The 21,702-nt window shown below is 46.5% G+C and overlaps 1 protein-coding gene across 5 annotated transcripts; it reads right to left on the reverse strand.

The window, feature by feature from the left end:
* Positions 1-587: 587 nt before the first annotated feature.
* LOC115201278 (protein Wiz) lies at positions 588-21,427 on the reverse strand. 5 transcript variants are annotated; one of them, XM_029764799.1, is made up of 17 exons: positions 21,189-21,427; positions 20,402-20,600; positions 20,068-20,251; positions 19,658-19,733; positions 17,664-17,812; positions 15,875-17,563; positions 14,056-14,499; positions 13,489-13,887; positions 10,304-10,423; positions 7,947-8,456; positions 7,408-7,848; positions 6,778-7,269; positions 6,101-6,643; positions 5,657-5,871; positions 4,563-4,854; positions 4,302-4,467; positions 588-3,971 (listed from the first exon to the last, which is right to left on the reverse strand). In XM_029764799.1, exons 2-17 carry the CDS (start codon positions 20,525-20,527, stop codon positions 3,596-3,598), a joined length of 6,222 nt encoding a protein of 2,073 aa, XP_029620659.1. In that variant the 5' UTR covers positions 20,528-20,600; positions 21,189-21,427; the 3' UTR covers positions 588-3,595. The 5 variants fall into 5 exon arrangements, with proteins under 5 accessions (XP_029620659.1, XP_029620666.1, XP_029620649.1 ...); XM_029764806.1 differs by having other exon boundaries at positions 13,516-13,887; positions 17,643-17,812; XM_029764789.1 differs by having other exon boundaries at positions 13,504-13,887; positions 17,643-17,812.
* Positions 21,428-21,702: the final 275 nt, after the last annotated feature.

Here is a 21,702-nt window from a genome sequence, read left to right on the forward strand (position 1 = left end):
AAATTTCAGTGCTTTCAACAATTGTACAGCCATTCTATTGCAACTCATTATTCACCTCATTGATTAGCTAGCTACATTAGATCATTGACTTGAAGACATTGGGTTACAATGTAAGTTAATAGGAATTGATCTAGGAAGTGGCTCCCTGGGTTTCAGGAACAAGAATTAGTTCTCTAATGTTTTGTTGTCTTTAAATACTTAATTCCACATAATTTCCCCCCTGATTGATTATGACAGTTGTGCAGAATCTCAGCATAATAAATTGGGGTAGTCAAGCCTAATAAATCTGTCACAAATCATACATAATATTTTCTTTCTTGACCTATTTTATATATTTTTTCTGTATTGGATGTTCTTTCTGTTCTGTTCTGTTGATCTTGTATTGTAAAAGCAACTTCTTGATATTCAACATAGAGAGCCTCTTTAGGATGACTATGGAGTACAGAACCTGTCTTCTACCGCCTCCTGCTGGCCCAATACATGTTAGTAAAGTGTTATCCAACATTCATTCCCTTTGAAGCCTTTTTGTAGGACAGACATTAAATTAACATGATCAAGCATTTAAGAAGACTCAATTCAAAAGTGGCTGAGTTTGAAATCACATTTAATGTTTGTTCAGGAGCTGATTCACATGAACCTCAACCCTTTGTGTACAGTACAATTCTTTAATATTTTTATCATCATCATCAGATCATAGTCTTAGCTCTCCACAGGCACTCACACACTCATTCACACACCAACCCTCTGCAGCCAGTCATACCAGCTGAGGGGTACACACAGGCAATCTTAAAGGGGACTTAGTTGTAACACCAGCGGAAACTCATCTTACACGGTAACACAGTCACAAACCTGCCAGAGGCTAACCCTATCACGATGTGAACACTCACTGGTGGAGAAAAATCTGAACGTGCAAAAGTGGTCCCCTTTAAAGACTGAAGTATTTAGAGTCCTCTGATCTTAGGACACAACAATCACACATTTTCTCCTGTCTTCAGTCACTCCCCATCCTCACCATCCCATTCTCATGAGCACCAATGTTCAGCTTAGAGAAACTAGCTAACAAAGAAAATAAAAAGCACTCAAGGTTTCACCTCCTGGACTGCAAATACAGAAATGCACAGAGCAATAAAAAGACATGTCATAGAAGGTTGAAACTAAATCACGATAAAAGGAATCAAGATCCATTTGTTTTGTAACTAGCTGTTAATAGAACTGTTAATAGCTCTAATAGCATCAACAGTTTCATAAGTACATGTAGTTATATATACGTATCTATATTCCATAAAAGGTATGGGGGATTGTTAGGGTCAAACAGTCATGTTTTCAACATAGTTTAATGCTTGAACAAACTTGAAAAGTTCATTTCCGTATGGACTCTTCAGTTATTGCTTTACTTTGCAGGCAATATAAACACTTACCTGAAGCAATGTGAAGACACGCTGGAGCGACAGCGTCGCCCCGATTTAGAAGCTGTTCCACCAGAGGCCATACGTAATGCGTCTGGATTTAAGGGCACCAATACTTCACAGAGCTCTGACAGATAGCAACCTCTGTGGGTGTCCGTGTACTGGGTGCAATAATGCAGTAGTGTAACAGTTCCATGAAGCCAAGGCCGCTTATGTACGTCACTGCAACAGTCAGTCAACTCTGCGGTTCACATACTGGGAGACACTGGATCCAGATGTACACCGATACATGTCCCTCGTCCAATGAGGAGCCTTGGTTGCTCCGTAGCTGTGCAGAGCTCCTCCCTATGAACAGGTCCCATGTAAACAGCTTACAGAGGCGAGACCAGGGAGTAAACACACTCTTTGGCACATCCTTAGGAGAATGGCGGATGCAGTCAAGTCCTGATCAGACTAAATAATAGACCAGATCCCATGATTAGCTAGATTTTAGCTACGGAGAGGTCCTGTGTGTTAGCTACTGTTGACCTCTGTCTAGCATTTAAAAGTCATTGAAAGACATACACATGCACCTCTTGTGCAAAAAAACACACACACAAACAAACAAACACACATAGCTTATGCACTTAGATAAAAGTGTCACTGACCTAATTTCAAACATTCCAATGTTCTAATTGAGCCTAAAAACAACCTAGTTCACCACATTCAAATGTATAATAAATAACAACCAAGGTTTTGGGTTTCATTGAAAAGGCAAGAAAGAAATGGCAACATTTGTATGTATGTCCGCATTGAAACTTGAAATAGTGACCTTCAACACTTCTATTGACCCTTTCATCTAAAGAATAGATGAGTATCATCAGGAGCTTAAATGCCGTTAGCTAAACAGTGTTGGGGACATCAAACTATGGAATAACATAATGACCAGTCTAATTTAATATGGCACAGTCATCTCAAAGAATAAGTGCATTAAAAGGGATAGTTCACCCAAATTACAAAATTACACATTGGTTTCCTTACCCTGTAAACAGTCTATAGATAAGGTATGACAGCAATCCATGCTTTGGTTTAGTTTCCCTGGCACTGTTTTCAAATGCTAACGTTTTAGCATTTGTGGCACAAATCCAATGGGACCGATATCAGCATTTATATATAAGTGACTTTGTTGTGCTTTACAATCAATTTTAGACACTTTCCGATTGATTTGGACATGATGTTCGAAAAATGCTAATATCATATACCCATGACTTAAATGGGATTTGTGCCACACAATTTGGAAAGGGTGCCAATGAAACTAAACCACAGCATGGATTGCTGTGATACCTTGTCCATAGACTGCTTACAGGGTAAGGAAACCAATATGTAATTTGGGTGAACTATCCCTTTAACTACATTCAGAAAACATTAAGTTACTGTGTGACTGCACCTGTCAGCCTAACACTAAGATGAATGGGACGTCCCTTCAAGGTGCTGCTTCCTCTACAGGGTCCTTCCTTTTCTCTCAAAAAGGCCTTTTCCTCATCATCACTGCCCTAATCAATGGGGCATTTAGTTAAGTGCTCTGTGACATTGTCTAAGTTAAAATTGCCTTATCAAAATAACGTGTAAATGGGCTTTTTAAGTCTGTACCATAGACTAAGCATGAATACAAAAACATTATTTAAACTCATTTTAAAATGTTGTAGAGGGAAGATAAGCAGGAGCCATGAGTGTGCTCCTCTTAATTAAGTGCTTCAAATATAAATGGGAGGAGCCTCTCAGGTCTTTGTAAAGCACTGTTTAGTGCAGGGAGATAGGTCAAAGTTCAATATGGTTTAAGTTAACCTCTCGGTTAACCACTGAGCGGCAGGAAGTGTAACTGTCCACGTTACAAACTGAACATTCAGCTCAAACAAGTCCAAACAAAGAAGAAACAGCAGACCCCGAAGCCCTGGACAGTGGCAATCACCCACTCTGGTCAGGAGAGCTTGGGTTCCCATGGCAATGGGGCTTTGTAACCATCTGCAGAGCTTCCTATGAGAGGCTGGGGAATGAGAGAGCTCTTTGGGGGAAAGCTTCTCTTTAAAACACTTCAACAACAGGTTCCCAGTGTTCAGGCCGAAGGAACAAGTGGATGGAAAAAAGGCATGGCAAAGACGTGGCAGAACAAAATGGTTAAAAGACTGCGTGGATTGTTATGGACCTGTGGCTTACAATGCCGGCGTGGGGATGGGGATCAGGATTGGGGTGAGGGTGGACTCTGCTGAGGCTGTTGCCATTGGAGTGGCAGTGACAATTGGAGCAGACTCAGCCATTGGGGGAGGAGAGGGGCTGCAAGGAGGGAGAACAGTAGGAGCTGTGGTGTGGATGGAGGGTGGGATTGAGGTGGGGGCAGGAGTTGTGGTGAAGCTGGAGGTAGTGGCTGGGACTGAGGTTGAGGTTGGGGTTGGGTTGTGGTCTTGGGCTGGGGGGTCCGTGGCAGAGGGAGCAGGCTTGTTGTAGTTGAGGTTGAGGATGTGCTGCTGGAGGTGGCGGATCCAGTCCTCCTGCACAGAGAGAGGACCCTGGAACTCCACCTCACAGAACCTGGCGGAGAGAGGCAGAGAGCAGACTGTACTCACACAGAGTCATCATACAACCACAGCAGGTAGACAGGAACGGTACATGGATCATTTAAAAAATGTTGCTTTAATAAATCAACAGATTATAATTATCGTGAACGTTTTTTATGGCCCCTGGGCCGACAGACTAAAAGCACTCATTCACACAACTTCCAAATCTCAAGTGCCTCCATATTCCCAAAATAGAGCATAACTTCTGACCAGGGCTATAAAGGAGTGCACTATATTGGGAATATGTCATACTTTGAGATTAGCCGATGAGTTCAGTACTGCACAGTTCCCCAGAGAAACTCACCGGCACCTGAGGGAGTAGATCTTTCCCACCATTTTGACCAGGGGGGTGGAAGGGGGTTTGGGCACCAGGGCAGGAATGGTGCCAGTGCGAGGGGGCTTGGGGGTGCCACTGTCCCTCTCTCCTCCCTCTGAGTGGGAGGGGTGTTTAAGAGGTCGCCGCTCAAAGCCTGGACATGAGGAGGAGAGAACACCAGGCTGAGCATGAGATGGACAGGTATGTGTGTATAGCGAATAGTTGTGTATGTTTGTGTGTCACACTCACCTCTGGGCAGGCGCACGTTGAGCTCGCTGCGGGCCACCTGTGTGTGGGGAGGGAGGGTGTTGGAGAGTCGGGCGGGGCTGGGACTGTGACTGCTGTGGCTGGGTCGGGAGGGGGGAGTGAGACCTGCATCACCCTCTGCTGCCCGGGGTGATACCAGGGTGAGCTCCCGGCCTACCCGTCTGGCCTGGGCCAGCCCCAGAGCCGCCCACTGGGAGGAGGAGGAATGCTTCTGGGAGGGCACGGGGAGGGGGAGGTCAGAGTCGGATGATGGGGAGAGAGACGAGCTGCTTTTCTGCAACATAAAGGAGAGGGATGAGTGCTTCTCATTAAAATAGCTGTCTCAATGTACTCTAATAGAAGGACATTACAGAGTAATCTTCTAGTCTTTATGTGTGTCAACTCATCACAGAGGGAGTAACGGTGACACAAATACACAATGCTAATTCAGGACGGATGGAAAAGTCTATTTTCTAGAACATAATTCATCTGAAGATGAAGGATCTATGTCACTCGGTGCTCTGGTTACTATAGCAACTATTAAGTCAATACCTAAGCCTGTTGTGTCCCCCACAGGGGAAATATGCTGATATGAGAATCTTTGTGTTGGAGCTACATGATAGCAGATCTGAGTGAGGCATTTAAATCACAAAATGGCTGGTGGTGGCTGAAGCCATTTCCATCTTTTTACCTTTAAAAGCCCATCTCCTGGCAGGTGTTGTTAGTTTGAGAGAGCTAAAGCATTATGGTAAACAATTCACCTGACCTTTATTGATATGGGTTGACATGTTAATGCTCTAAACAGCCCTAACAGTGTGCCGACAGCCCTCGTAGCGGTCCGAAACCCACAATTTAAATGAACGGGGTCGGCACTAATAAAAAACGACTTTGCAATATCGCAGCTTTATTGTGCATTGTGTGCACGATGTCACACTGTTTACTCTAAGTCGATATAAATAATTGCTGCCTTCGCATGGACATTGGAAAAATAGAACTTTCAAGATAAATCTCACTGCAAGTATTGTGAGTAACATAGTCCTTTTACTATCATCTATCACCATTAGATAAACTACTAAATAAATCAATTCCTCCCTGACCTTCTTGGAGGTGGAGCGGTTGGAGCCCTGCATGTAGCTGCGGTGCATCTCCACCACCTTGTGGGGCCGGCTGCGCATCCAGGCACTCAGCGTCTCGATGGGCGAACCGTTCACACACCACTCTGTCACGCCAAACTGCCGCAGGTGGGCCCGCGCGTGGCTAGCCAGCGCCTTGCGGTTCTCAAAGTAGAACCCACACAGCTCACAGTTGGCATCTGGGGAGGGGGTCAGGGGGTGAGAGAAGGCAAAGGAGGGGTGTTGTCAGTCAGAGCTGGGCTTAAGTTAGAGAGAGACATTTGATTCATGTTTCATAAAATTAAATGTATATAATATAACATATGAGTCATTCTCTGCTAAATGTAATGAGTCTGTATTAAAAGACAGCCAGCAAGTTAAAGGATGACTGCAACTCTTCTGAGGATCTTTAGTAAGGTCATGGCTTACCCAGGTGCCCTCCGGCATTCTTGTCTGGAGAGGACTTCCCTTTGATGGAGAGGTCATGTGGCAGGGGCGAAAAGGACTGGGGGTGGGATGGTGATCTCTCAACTGGACGGCCCTCCTCCGACATGGGTCTCTTACCCAGCAGGGACACCGCAAAAAACTTCCCGGCGGGAGGGGTGGAGGAGAGGCCCACCGCCCCCAGGCCATGCTTATGGAGACGGGAGCCAGAGTGCAGCAGATTGAGGGGGGATTTGCGGGAGAACTTGGGCGACTGGTAACCCAGGCCCCCCACCAGGCCTTCCCAGGTGGGGCTGGACCCCTGGCTGGTCTCCTTCTTCAGCCCCGGGGCTGGGGACGAGGTGCCCCCATTCTTGTGCATGAGTTCTCTCAGGGTGTCTATGGGGGAGCCGTTGACTGTCCACTCTGTGATGCCCATCTGGCGCAGGTGGGAACGGGCGTGGCTGGAGAGACCTTTACGGTTCTCAAAGTACTCCCCACAGAACTCACAGCGGATGTCCCGAGTGGGCTCTACTTCATGGGCTGTGACTGTGGGAGGAACAAAGGGAGGGGGGAGGAGACAGAGAGATGGAAAAAGAGACAGTAGAGAATATAAACAAGGCATCACTTCAGTATGGATATTACCTCAATAATTACAAGATGGTCTTTCAACTTGGACTCACCCAAGTTGAGAGGGAGCATATTGTCGGAGCTGCTCCAGCTGCAATTCAGTGGCTCAGAGGAGTATCCCGCTGCTCCCCCCACCGCTCCTGGCATGGTGACTTCCAGCTGCATAGGCTCAGGCTTCAGCTTGACTATCAGGCTAGGGGAGGCCGGTGGAGCTGAGCCCATCTTACGCACTGTGGACTGGTGGCTGGGTGGGTGGGCGAAGGCAAAAGGGAGGCGACTCAGGAGGCTGGGCGAGGCAGGGGAGGACAAGGGGGAACGAGGGGGTCCGGGGGATGGAGGGGGAGATTTTAGGGGCTTGAGGGGCAGGGCGCATGGTAGACCTCGACGTGTGATCAGCTCTCTCAGGGTGTCTATGGGGGAACCGTTGACTGTCCACTCTGTGATGCCCATCTGGCGCAGGTGGGAACGCGCGTGACTGGAGAGACCTTTACGGTTTTCAAAGTACTCCCCACAGAACTCACAGCCGATCTCCTTCACCGGTTCACCTGCAGGAGAGATGGAGAGTAGAGATGAAGATCAACTTAAAATAAGCACCTCAAGAAACTGTACATCAACAAGTCACTGATGCTGTATTGCATTGAATGGAGAATGAGTTTAGTTTCCATCATATGACAAACACTCACTCTGGGGGATGGGTGTGAGTTCCCCGCCACTCAAACGGAAGACCTGTACTTTGGAGGACTTGGGACGTTTGGAGGGTGGGCCAAACATTGAGGAAGCTGAGGAAGAGGTAGCTTTGGATCCAGATCCGCCCCCCATCGTAGTGACCTTGTAGAGGAGAGGTGTGGAGGTGGTGAGGAGGGAGCGTTTGGGGGAGGAGAGGCTGGCTGTGATGCCCCTGAGCCCCTGGGGCCCCTCAGGCTGCAGGGCACAGGCTCTGTGCTTGAAGTCATCAGTGTGAATGAGCTGGTTGAGGAGGTCTATGGGGGAACCTTTGGACTCCGAGTACTCCACCCCAAAGTGCCGCAGGTGGGCTCGGGCATGGCTGGACAGGCCCTTCCGCGTCTCGAACCAGGCGCCACACAGCTGGCACACTATGTCCTTGTTGGGGTCCACCTCCAATGCTGCACAGATGAGGAAAAGGGGGGTATGAGGAAATGTTTTACTTCAGACACCTTTACAACCTGTGCATTAATCAGTTGGGGATGAATGACACACTTACTGAGGTTGAGTGGGGCATCAGTCTCCTGTGGAGCCCAGAAGGGTTTGGCAGAGAGGTTAGAGGTGGTGCTCTTCACCCCTCCAGGCTTATGGTCCAGACAGCGCAGGGGGGAGGACACAGGCAGCAGGGAGGAGATGGGGGCCTTCCTCACCACAGGAGAAGGGGAGCAGGCCCTGATGAGGGAGGAGGGGGGAGGGGAGGCCACAGGGGAGGGGATGGAGAGAGGGATGGGTTTCTCGTCCATGTCTGTGTCTTGATATCTCTCCTCTTTCCGTGGGGTTGGCAGGACTTGAAGGGGCTTCTTGGCGACGGGGGGCCGGGGGAGGGGAGGGGGGAAGTGCCCATCCAGACCACGCTCCTTGGTGATCTGGTAGAGGAGGTCGATGGGTGCCCCGCTGCTCTCCGACATGCCGATGCCCAGCTGGCGCAGGTGGGAACGGGCGTGACTAGATAGGCCCCGCCTCGTCTCAAAGGGGGCACTGCACACCTCACACTTTAACAGGTTGGACACTATAATAGAGAGGACAACAGTGAGAGGGGAAGAGATGCAGCTGACCAGCATACAGCAAAATACACAGAATATGGAAAAATATCCCTTTGCACATTTTATTTCAGTCATAGTTCAGCACTGGTGTATGTATTATTACATCATTTATAGCACTTCAATTAACGGATGGTGACAAAAAGAGCAGGAGGCTGTGTAGCTGAGAATTCTCAACTCCATGATACAATGGAGTTGAGTGGCAATGAGTTTGCTGCAATCCGTAGTTTTTGGTACAAACCGCATTTTACGTGACCTACGGCGTTGTTTGCTAATGAAGAAGGAACAGCCCCGTCGTTGAAGGACGATTGTTTTTGTTTTGGCAGGAGATGCATAGAATGCAATTGTCATCAAAAACTATGGATACAACTCCCTCGGACAGCTGTATAACAATCTGGACAAGCACAGGTACACAGTAAGTGTTTAAAAAATGATATTTTTTTAAGTATCGAGTGGCAGTGCATGTTTGAAGTCACTAACTTCATACTCCATTGGAAAACAGTGAATTATGCAGCACAATTTGACAAAGGTCACATTATAGCCCTATTCGGACAGGACTAATATTAGCAAAGACGCTGGTTATGTAATTAATACACCAGCATTTGAATTATTCCGGAGAACAGTTAGCACGGTATACGTTTTAACAAACTGCCGCCTTTAATTCTTCATTTGTTTTCATTCAATTGACTCTGATGACGGAAGCCTGGAGGGTTTTATTCTAAGCGTGAAGATATGTCAACCTCATGTCTAGACGATAAAGCCTACACTGATAACTCATGCTTGGCGGCCAAATGTAAAGGTGTCCCCATAATGTTTAAATTGCGGAAGTGTGATCATAATCATTATTTTAGAGATTGACGGTAGACTGTCCTAATGAAAAGGCCTCCCATCCTGCTGATGTGAGCTGTTGAACAGTGCTCTTGCACTTGAGATGCGTTTATGGATGAGAAAGTGAACTTGCCAATTCCAAAAAAGTTTAGCTCAGTGGGGAATCAGGGATGCCCTGTTAGTAATATATTGCCTAATTCAACAGTCACGGTTGAATTAAATAGGCCTAGGCACAATATTTTTTTATTGCACATTTAATTAAACTGACGCATTTGGCGATGTTCAACTTCAATTCATTGGCACAAAACATAGTCTATAAACAAAAGTATTCACTATGAAACTTGATCAATTTAAGCCATTCATATAAAATATATGCGTAGCACTTTGTTTAAGCATCAATTCATCAAATCAGTTCTTGTTTCCTGTGCTCAGCACCTGTCAAACTCTTTGTAATGTCTCGAAAAACACAGGGATGTCGTTATGCACAGGACTAGCATTATCAGAGGACCTTGGGTTATTCTGGCTGGACTTGTTACTCTCCTGCCATGTAAAACTGACTGACGTGGCAAATTCGGACGGGACTAAAATGATGGATGTGGTGTTTTGTGTTTGTGCGTATAATTACATTACCCAACCTCCCCCATTAAAATGAATCCCATCCAAATAAGGACATACAATTCAATTTGAATCATAAACTATGGAATTCAGCACCCAAATAAAAGATCGCCTTTACACAGAACCAACATAGGTACAAGGTACGCAGTAAAGAATGGCCATTTGTATTGTCTGATATGGACTCCATGTAGGTACACTCCGACAAAACTAATCGCCCCTCAACTCCATTGAGACGTGATGTACATATCATGGAGTTGAGAATTCTAGGGGCTGTGGTAACCTCAGACACATCTGTCTGCCACCTAACAAATCCTCCAGATCCCAGGGGACCTTTATGTCTCATCTCATCTTGCCCCATGTTGTTCAGTCTCACCCTTGATGTCAGCTTCATCCCTCGGGGAGGGGCTCTCTGGGTCCAGGGAAAACAGACCCTTCCTCCCTGGGCTGGAGGTCAAGCTGTCCAGTGCTGGCATCTGCTCTTCCTCCTCCCCGCCTGAAACACAATACACAACCAAATGAATGAGTCATTAATTAAAGAGTCGTTAACCTGGTAGGATGTGAATTAAACATGGAGCCTAATGTCACCAGGAAAATTACATAAGTATTCATTTTGGTAACTAGTAATGCATGAAAATACACAACATGAAGAAAAGTATGTGGACACCTGCTCGTCGAACATCTCATTCAAAGATCATGGGCATTAATATGGAGTTGGTCCCCTTTGCTGATATAACAGCCTCCACTCTTCTGGGAAAGCTTTCCACTAGATGTTGGAACATTGCTGCGGGGACTAATTGTTGGGCAATTTGGCCTGGCTCGCAGTCGGTGTTCCAATTCATCCCAAAGGTGCTCGATGGAGTTGAGGTCAGGGCTCTGTACAGGCCAGTCAAGTTCTTCAACACCGATCTCGACAAACCATTTCTGTATGGACCACGCTTTGTGAACGGGAGTATTGTCATGCTGAAACAGGAAAGGGCCTTCCCCAAACTGTTGCCACAAAGTTGGAAGCACAGAATCGTCTAGAATGTCATTGTACGCTGTAGCGTTAAGATTTCCCTTCACTGGAACTAAGGGGCCTAACCCGAACCATGAAAAACAGCCCCAGACCATTATTCCTCCTCCACCAAACTTTACAGTTGGCACTATGCATTCGGTCAGGTAGCGCTCTCTTGGAATCCGCCAAACCCAGATTCGTTCTTCAGACTGCCAGATGGTGAAGCGTGATTCATCACTCCAGAGAACGCGGTTCCACTCCTCCAGAGTCCAATGGCGGCGTGCTTTACACTACTCCAGCCGATAATTGGCAATATGCATGGTGATCTTAGGCTTGTGTGCGGCTGCTCGGCCATGGAAACCCATTTCATGAAGCTCCCGACGAACAGTTCTTGTGCTATCGTTGCTTCCAGAGGCAGTTTGGAACTTGGTAGTGAGTGTTACAACCGAGGTCAGACATTTTTTATGCGCTACGCGCTTCAGCATTTGGCAGCCCTGTTCTGTGAGCTTGTGTGGCCTACCACTTCGTGGCTGAGCCGTTGTTGCTCCTAGACATTTCCACTTCACAATAACAGCACTTACAGTTGACCGGGGCAGCTCTAGCTGGGCAGAAATTTGACAAACTGACTTGTTGGAAAGGTGGCATCCTATGACGGTGCCACGTTGAAAGTCACTGCGCTCTTCAGTAAGGCCATTCTAATGTCAATGTTTGTAGGGGGATTGCATGGCTGTGTGCTCGGTTTTATACACCTGTCAGACATGGGTGTGGCTGTAATAACTGAATCCACTAACTTGAAGGGGTGTCCACATACATTGTATATATAGTGTATGCATAGGCAAATTAAATAGTTTTAAAATAATACAATGTATTATGTTTCTGTATGAATAACAAAAAAATACATAAAACCTTTACAATGGAGCAGCTAATAATAATAATAATAATACGATATTCATTCAAATAACTGCAATTTGCAGCGCCATCAATTATTGGCGCTTCAGACATAGTCTGTCTAATAAATCACTTCTTGAAGTGTGTAGACAAAACACTGTTCGTTTTCCTGCTGTTGTACATTTTGTAACAGACACATGCCTTTCATTGCGATGATGTATTTCTGGGACAAAACTACCATTTTCTGCGACAAAACGGTAAATCATAAGCGACGTGAGGAGACAATGCTTTTTGTCTGGTGGGCGGCTCTGCGCTTGTCAGTTGATCTCGTCTCAGGGTGCTCGCAGAGGAAATGACACCTTTGATTTTTCTCGCTTTATTTGCAGCATCAAAAATGTGATCACTGCAGTAAAATGATACCCTGATTTGATAAAACTATTAAAAGTAACAAAGTTACAAAATCCGGACTTCAGTTTTCATTATAAAGCAGTAGTCGGCCTACAGTAACATCAAGTAACCTGACACTTAATAAAGTGACACTTACATGTATTTTTAAGATCTAAATAAGTTTTGATACGATTACAGATTTGTAGTCCGTTATTCCTGTATTATAAGCATGAGGCAATGCATTCATAAAGAATGACACCAGAGCGACCACATTCAAGAAATCAAAGGAAAGTAAAATGGCGAGGATTTGGGAACTGTAGGTAATTTTAGAAATCCTGCAGTATTGGAAAGAGTGAACGTCATCCGAGACGCACAAAATATATCACACAGAAAATGACAGTCCGCATCAAATGTTGCAAAACACATTCCTGCGCGCGTAGCTACAGTGATACAAGCAACTCGAAAAATGACAATGACACATTTGTAGCCAATGCCTTGACTTTTTATCTCTCACCTTTAGCGCGCGCGACAGTGATTTTAAATGGTCTAATATTATTTTGTTTTTTTTAACGGCTAATGTGTCTTGAGACAATTTTGACGTAAAGCAAACAATACGGGCTACGACGCGACGTGCAACAATGAAGCCGATTAATGTTTAAAGGGCACGGGCGTTACGGTGCGTGGTACTCACCGGTCAGTAGCTGCGGTGCATCGGACTCCCAGCAGCTAAAGCCAGACAGTTTTTCCGCTATTGTTTGTGTCTGCAGGGAGGTGGAAGCAGCCATTTTGCCCCCATACACATGCACCGCTAAACTAAGGCGTGACCAATCGAGCAGAGGCTGGGACAAACGCGCTGAGCACCACATCAACCATGGGAATCTGAGTCTCTCCCTCTAATATGCTTGATTTACAGTAACACTTTGTCCCAGATACTGCAGTTCATCATAGACAAGAAATCTGCTACATCACACAAGTCTCACAACTAGGGACTGATGTTACAACACCAACAGGCAAAGTGCCACATCAGGAGAGTAGTTCCATAATACAAAATAGTTGCAAAACTATTGCACAGAATCGTTTTCATCATTCAATATCTCTTGTGCATTGCATTGCCACTGTAGTTAGCATTGAGTTACCACATTCAGCACTGAGACATTTCTTTGGAAGTCTTATTCACGCTGATCAACCATCATGTAATCTACCAACAACCTATAACACAGTCAGACCACAGTGTGTTGTATTCATAAACCACAATGCCAGCTCAAAAAGGCATCCTACAGTATACACACCAGGTACACACACACCTTCAGGCTCACCAACGCTGTGGTCTTTCTCCCAAGGCTGAGAAGGTGACGATGGCAGTAGGTTGGAGACTGTAGCACCTGTTGCCTCTTCACTCCCCTCCCCTCCCCCTGGTTCTTCCTCCTCCGTCTCCAGGTCTTCCTCCTCCTCCTCCTCCTCGTCTGAGGCTGGGCTGCGTGGGGGGGCTGTGGGGAGGACCAGGTCTGGGCGACTGGAGAAGAGCTCCCGGAGGATATGGATGGGCGAGACAGTCACCTCCCAGTTAGTAATCCCAAAGTCCCGCAGGTGCGCCCTGGCGTGGCTGGACAGGCCAGCCCGGGTGTCAAAGCCAGCATTGCAGAACTCACAGCGCATCACACTGAACGTATCCGGGTCAAAGTTGGCAACTGAAGCGAGAGAAGGGCACATAAAAGGTTAGCAGTTTACAGACCGACTTGGAAGTTGTACACATCTTCTACCCTGACTGATACTTGTTACATTATAGTTTATTACAAATATACCGCATCCTACACCAGACAAGGTCCTAACAATGTAATAACACAGATTCCAGATACCTTTTTTCTTCTTCTTCTGGTAGGAGAACTTCTTCTCAATGGCATTGACCTCCTCAGGGGATATGAAGTGGCGCACATTGTAGCTGACGCCCACTCGGTTGAGGTGGCCCCTCACGTGATTGGCCAGCCCGATGCCGTTGTGGAAGCGATCAGGGCAGTAGGGGCATTTCCTCTCCACGCTCTTCAGGGTCCCCGTCTCCTCATCAATCTCCTCATAATCCTCATCTGATATGCCCTCCGCTAGGAAACGCCGGATATTCTCCTCTTCCTCTTCTTCGTCATGATCATCGTTGTCATCATCATCGTCATTTTCAGCAGCAAAAACCTTGTTACTTTTCTTTTCAAAAGCAACCTTTGTCTCCCCGTCCTCTTCCTCTTCCTTTACGAGCTTCCCTTCTGTAGAGCTTGAGGCTGTGAGGCTCTGTTGTTTTAGAGAGGAGTCATCTAGACAGGAAGGAAAGGGATATAGTATGAGGCTGAGCTGAGACAGCCATTTAGTACACAGTATTATAATAGAGAAGTGTTCAATCCCAGTCCTGGAGAGCCAAAGTGCCGCTGGGTTTTTGCTGTATCAGTAACTGGCTCAATCAATCTTCAACAGCAGGTTAGATAACTTTATATCACATCAATGTATTACGTGCTATAGTGGCACATCAAGAATAGGCATCATATACAGAGACCCTTCAGGACAGCGATGGAACAAACACTACAGAGGCCATTCAAACAGACGCAACATGAAGAACACAGTGAAAAGATGCAATGGGGTGAAATTAGAAACAAACATCTATTCACCTAGCAACTGAGCCTTTATATTGATTAGGGGAGAGCGCAAGGAAGATAAGGCTGACTATATTGGATTTGGTGAGGGGAGCCATGCATCACTGCATGCCAGGTGGCTCCTTCACAACTCAGCCTGTCACTCACCCATCGCCTTGCCTCCCTCCCAACGACCAAGGTAAGAGAGGAGAGTTTGGGGGTCAAAGCGGATGGGCTCATTGAGGACAAGGGACAGCGTGTCTTAGCTGGGCCTGCTGGCCCTCAGTCAGCCCCAGGCACTCTGCTGCCCCCCGCAGGCTGGCTAAGAAAATGCGTTTCAGCTTAATGGCCGGGGCAGGCACATCCACAGGGCATGGAGGGGAAGCAACGGGCAACACAGGTTCAGTTATGGGCCAGGCAGGGACTGCTGGGCCTTTTCAGTTACGGCCAACCCAGTGACTGATCTGCAGGCTTGTGATGTTATTTGATAGCACTGTCCAACAGTACACATGCATGAAGCACAAGTTATGCATTCTAGGTGAATATAATTTCAATATCGAAGGACAAATATCACAGGTTACCCAACTATGCAGGTCCAAGTTGAAAATAAAGAGAGAAAATATTGAATTGGAATTCGGAGTAGCCTCAGGAATTCAAAATATTCTGGACAGTAGAATATTTTTGTTTATGGATATGCATATAGTGTGGACATTCTCTAGTGCAATGGTTCCCAACTCCAGTCCACAAGTACCCCCAACAGTACACATTGTTTTTGGAGCCCCAGACAAGCACACCTGATTCAACTTGTCAACTAATCATCAAGCCCTTATAAGGTGTTTTTTGTCCGGGGCTACAACAAAAAAGTGTGCTGTTGGGGGTACACGAGGACTGGAATTGGGAACCACTGCTCTAGTATATCCGACCATTAACGATGAAAGGTTTGTCTCAGAATTAGCATGAGAGCAGTTTAATAGGTGAGACTCTAAAGAAAGTCTAAGGTATTGGCTTCTTTCATCTGTATTCGAGAAGGCTTGAGGGGATAGGTTCGGCAGCTTAGTCTCACCTCGGAGGGATCGAGCCCTGGTGAGCGGTTTGGATCCAACAAGTGATTCAGTCTCTTTTTGGTTTATATCGGTTGCCAGGTCAGGTCTCTGGCCCTGGCTTTGTGCATCATCGGTCTCAGGTGGCCCGCTGTCCAGTTTAGGATTTGGCCGAAGGAGTTCTGTCCCCGCCTTCCCTCTCCTATTTGCCCTCTTGTTCCCGATGGTCTTAAAGGCTATCTCTCTACGCTGGGGAGCTGTAGCAGTGTTTGATGGTTGGGGCTGTGTGTCACTGTCCTCCATAGCAGAGATCCAACTAGAGGAAGACTTACTGGCCTTTGACTGGCTTTGGCCTTCTGGTGGAGAGACAGGCTTAGAAAGCTTATCAGAACATGGTGGAGAGGAGGCATCAATTCTGGACCCTGGACGGTTAATCTCTTCAGGCCCTTCCCCACAGATGGAGGTCTGCGCAGGGTGAGCCACGTGTTGGTGCTCCTTCAGAGCAGTTTGACTGGAGGCCTGGAAGGCACACTGATCACAAGTGAGAGAGATGGAGGTCAGGCCAGAGGCAGATCCAGGTGGCACGGGCGGCTCCATAGGAGTGAGCTTTGGCTGAAAGCGCGGAGAGGCTCGCTGCAGACCAGTAGGTTTTCTGTTGTGGGTCTTGGCATGGTTGGCCAATGCCTGTGAGGTGCGTGTACTGAAGTCACACTTGAGGCAGAGATAGCGACGATTGGCTGGGCCTTTGACCTTTGCTTTGACTGGGGTTTTGGCTCGAGCTTTTCCTGTGGCCCGGACTGGAACTGGATCTGGCTCTGTGAATGGAGCTGGATCTGGCTCTGTGAATGGAGCTGGATCTGGCTCTGTGAATGGAACGGGGACTGGCTCTGTGAATGGGACTAGAGCTGGAGTCATGACTGGAGCTACAAATGGTTCTAGGACTGGGCTTGCAGGTTTGGTCACCTTGCTCGGCTCACCGTGCGTAGTCTCTCCTTTCCTGCTGTCACTCAGCTTCCCAATCTCCTCCAGGATCTTCTGACGAGACTCCTGGTGTCGTCTGTGGTGGTCTGCCAGAGCCAGCCTGTTTGACAGGTTCCATCCACACTCCACGCACCGAAATCGCGCGCCCTTCACTCCGCGCTCCCTCCTGCCAGCCCCCGGCCTGCTCTGACTGTGCTCTTGCATGTGATCCTGCAGGTAGACCTGCTTCTTGAAGTAAATGCTACATTCCACACAGGTGAAAATCTCTTCACCAAGCTCTCCCTCTCCTCCTCCTTCTTCTTCACCACCTTTTTCCTCTTCTACCTTCTCCAGATCCTCTGTTGCCTTTTCCAAGTTCTCCTTAAAGTTATAGGCCCCTCCACTCACCTTCACTGGCCCCAAGATCTTTGCTCTTGAGGAAGCACACCTTGCCTTCTTCCCAGCTCCTGTTGATGTGCGTTCCCAGGAGCCCTGGCCAGAGAAGGGCCTGAGCAGGGCCCTCTTCTTCTTCCGACGCTGGATGAAAGTGCAGTGTGCCCAGGGTGCTGGTGGGGGGCTCTCTGTGTCTGAGTCCCCAGGAAAGGTGTAAACATCCCGCTCAGGCTCCTTGTCCTTCCCTGTCAGGTCCTCTTCCTCTCCTTCCTCCTCAATTTTGCACCCCTCCTTTGATGTCACTTTGGACTGAAACAGTTCAGCTTTCTCCGATATATTCCAGACTCTGTCATCTACCACTGTGGATGGTTAAGAGACAAAAGGAAATTAGAAAAGGAGTTATTTCGAAAATAAACTATGTTTTATCTGGTGTTTTACCTTGCTCCCCATCATGCTTACATTCTTTTGAACTGGGTTGGCCCTTTTTTGGCTCCTCTCTATGTGTGTTAGGCTTGTCTTGGTCCCGCTCCTCCACAGGGCTGAGTAGGTTTGTCTCAGTGGGTAAGTGCTGCAGTTGTTCAGGTGCTTGGTCATCCTCACTGTCAGGTCTTGACAAAATGATACAGAAAGAGACAGTTGTATGAGTGGGTCAGAAAGAGCAATGAGTCCCTATCTATCTATCTAACCATGTGTCCGCCTAACCTGTTAGTGTGTCCGATTGTCACTTTATTTGACCTCTCTGCTTTACTGTCTGTCTGCCTTGTGGTGTCGTGTCCTATCACACATACAGTTGAAGTCGGAAGATTCCATACACATTAAAACTCGTTTTTCAACCACTCCACAAATTTCTTGTTAACAAACTATAGTTTTGGCAAGTCGGTTAGGACATCTACTTTGTGCATGACACAAGTAATTTTTCCAACAATTGTTTACAGACAGATTATTTCACTTATAATTCACTATATCACAATTCCAGTGGGTCAGAAGTTTACATACACTAAGTTGACTGTGCCTTTAAACAGCTTGGAAAATTCCAGAAAATTATGTCATGGCTTTAGAAGCTTTTGATAGGCTAATTGACATAATGTGAGTCAATTGGAGGTGTACCTGTGGATGTATTTCAAGGCCTACCTTCAAACTCAGTGCCTCTTTGCTTGACATCATGGGAAAATCAAAAGAAATCAGCCAAGACCTTGGAAAAAAATTGTAGCCCTCCACAAGTCTGGTTCATCCTTGGGATCAATTCCCAAATGCCTGTAGGTACCACATTCATCTGTACAAACAATAGTACGCAAGTACAAACACCATGGGACCACGCAGCCGTCATACCGCTCAGGAAGAAGACGCATTCTGTCTCCTAGAGATGAACGTACTTTAGTGCGAAAAGTGCAAATCAATCCCAGAACAACATCAAAGGACCTTGTGAAGATGCTGGAGGAAACAGGTACAAAAGTATCTATATCCACAGTAAAACGAGTCCTATATCGACATACCCTGAAAGGCCGCTCAGTAAGGAAGAAGCCACTGCTCCAAAACCGCCATAAAAAAGCCAGACTACGGTTTGCAACTGCACATTGGGACAAAGATTGTACTTTTTGGAGAAATGTCCTCTGGTCTAATGAAACAAAAATACAACTGTTTGGCCATAATGACCATCGTAATGTTTGGAGGAAAAAGGGGGAGGCTTGCAAGCCGAAGAACATCATCCCAACCGTGAAACATTGGGGTGGCAACATCATGTTGTGGCAGTGCTTTGCTGCAGGAGGGACTGGTGCACTTCACAAAATAGATGGCATCATGAGGAAATACAATTATGTGGATATATTGAAGCAACATCTCAAGACATTAGTCAGGAAGTTAAAGCTTGGTCGCAAATGGGTGTTCCAAATGGACAATGACCCCAAGCATACTTCCAAAGTTGTGGCAGAATGGCTTAAGGACAACAAAGTCAAGGTATTGGAGTGGCCATCACAAAGCCCTGACCTCAATCCTATAGAACATTTGTGGGCAGAACTGAAAAAGCGTGTGCGAGCAAGGAGGCCTACAAACCTGACTCAGTTACACCAGCTCTGTCAGGAGGAATGGGCCGAAATTCCCCAACTTATTGTGGGAATCTTGTGGAAGGCTCCCCAAAACATTTGACCCAAGTTAAACAATTTAAAGGCAATGCTACCAAATACTAATTGAGTGTATGTACACTTCTGACCCACTGGGAATGTGATGAAAGACATAAAACCTGAAATAAATCATTCTCTCTACTATTATTCTGACATTCCAATTCTTAAAATAAAGTGGTGATCCTAACTGACCTAAGGCAGGGAAGTTTTACTAGGATTGAATGTCAGGAATTGTGAAAAACTTAGTTTAAATGTATTTAGCTAAGGTGTATGTAAACTTCCTACTTCAACTGTAACTACCTTCCTGCTGGCTGCCCTTCTATTCCTCCATCTCACCTGAGTCCAGAGGAGGGGGATCCTGGGCTGTGAGCGGCCAGACCATGAGGGTTAGAAAAGTGCTGTAGCTCCTCCTCTGACAGACAGCGCAACCCACAAAACAGACAACAACAGGAACGTCACTTCACATGTCGGCCACCCACAGGTAAATTCACAGGCAAAGATATACAGAAGTCATTCCTAGTTAGAGACACAGTTCTGACTACAAGCAGACGGAGGAACATTGAAACATTCCCGGAAGTGTCAACAAATACAGCTGGGGGTGATAGCAACAAGTTAAACTGATAGCATCACATTTAGGAAAGCCCATAACTGCACCACTGACATAGACGGGACACACTTAAAAATTCAATAGAATGATTCATATTGTGTTCATACAAAGCTCAGTAATAAACCAGTGTAGCAACTACCGTCTAGTGTCTCTTTCTCAGAGTCAGAGTCCCAGGTCAGGGAGGAGGGAAAGGCTGAGGGCCTGATGCTCCTCTGTGCACTCCTCCCTGATTCCACCTGGGATAGGGGGCCTCCGGTCCTCTCAAAGTCCCCATTGCCATCACTGGACCATGGGCTCCCACTGAAGGTGAGCTCGTCTGAAACCTGTTGATGGCATTGACACAATCTCACAGCAAGAGACAGCATACTGAATGCAACTGACATTGATTCTGAAGTCTGTGATTTTCACTTATGTAAAAGCCTGTTTCAGCAAATGCAGCATGTGGTGGTCGACCATGAAAGGATTATCTTTACCTGTAAGGTGTGATTTAGGAAGTTGTGGGTTGCGGTGTCCTGTGCTGAGAATGAGGGTGGTGGCCCATAGCTGCTTACTGAGGTGAAGGAATCCCTGGGGGAAAGAGAGTCCCCCTCTAGCTCCATGGTCCCCAAGAGCACAGTATGGCGTCCCACTACTGACCACTACAGTCTACATTGTGTGTGGTGTTCTCTTCCACTGTTTTCATATAAACAAACAACACACACACACACACACACACACACGGAGTACACTTCCGTAATACTGTCATAACAGCGAGATGAGCAGCACTCCAGAAAAGGTGTTCTGATGCACACAAAACAACCAATTTAAAGTAATTGGAAAATCATGTCACTAATTTGGGGGTCTGTGTTGGCCACCTGATTTTCTGCTTCAAATGCTGCATTGTCAGTGAGCCACAATATCACACCAAGACCTTGATGAATTTGACAAATCGCAAATGCAAGAGATGGAAACAAGCATAGCGCAGTGGCGTCACAGGTTCAGCTCACTGCAATTTTGGGACTGTCTGACCCATTTTCACAATGTCTGGTGATATTGTGAGAATATAACAGATTTCCCAAATGGCCACGTACAAAAGTATACTTTTATTCAGGCCCTGTGTCGCGTGTTAGCTAAAAATAAACGCAAATGCAAGTAGCTAACACATCAAGATGGAAAAAAATGCTATCTACCTGCAAGGGCATTGTGGATGGATGTAGCAAGCATTATATAAATATGTGAAAAAAATGTATAATGTAATAACGCCCGTTATTAAGTACTCACGGAAAACGGCCTGGCTTGTGGTCTGAGGAAAGGAGTTGTTTACGCACCGTTCTCCATGCTTTATATGGAACAAAGCTACGGATATCCTCAGTCCATGAATGCATGTAGAGTGTGTTGCTATATTTTTGTCACATCGGTGCTACATTTTTTCCATGAACCCGCTTGCAGAGACCACACACTCGACTCCATGTTATTTGTCTGCAGGCACGCCACGGCTACGTGAGTGACGTCGATTCAGAACTGCGGTCATGCTATCCCTCTCAAATCCATGTTACAATTTATATGCGCACTATACTGACAATACGGTATAATGCTGATAGCTTGACCACGGATAGCTTGATCGCAGTGATGGACAGCGGAAAAGAGTTTAGAGCAAACGTTCAAGTTCAACCTCTGCGGTCAAGTTCAAGTTGATGTAAGTAAAATGTAAGTAAAGTCAAATGTGTGTGTGTGTGTGTGTGTGTGTGTGTGTGTGTGTGTGTGTGTGTGTGTGTGTGTGTGTGTGTGTGTGTGT

The sequence above is a fragment of the Salmo trutta genome, chromosome 1, assembly GCF_901001165.1.
Source record: "Salmo trutta chromosome 1, fSalTru1.1, whole genome shotgun sequence".
Lineage (NCBI taxonomy): Eukaryota > Metazoa > Chordata > Actinopteri > Salmoniformes > Salmonidae > Salmo > Salmo trutta.

Bases quoted from the DNA above. Each gene is read 5' to 3' on its own strand.
- LOC115201278 (XM_029764773.1), bottom strand. From the start codon at position 20,527: ATGGAGCTAGAGGGGGACTCTCTTTCCCCCAGGGATTCCTTCACCTCA. The intron at 7,270-7,407 runs GTGAGTGTTTGT...TCTCTCCTGCAG, and splicing joins ACTCACACCCATCCCCCAGA to GTGAACCGGTGAAGGAGATC. The intron at 4,855-5,656 runs GTCAGGGAGGAA...TTTATGTTGCAG, and splicing joins ACCGCTCCACCTCCAAGAAG to AAAAGCAGCTCGTCTCTCTC.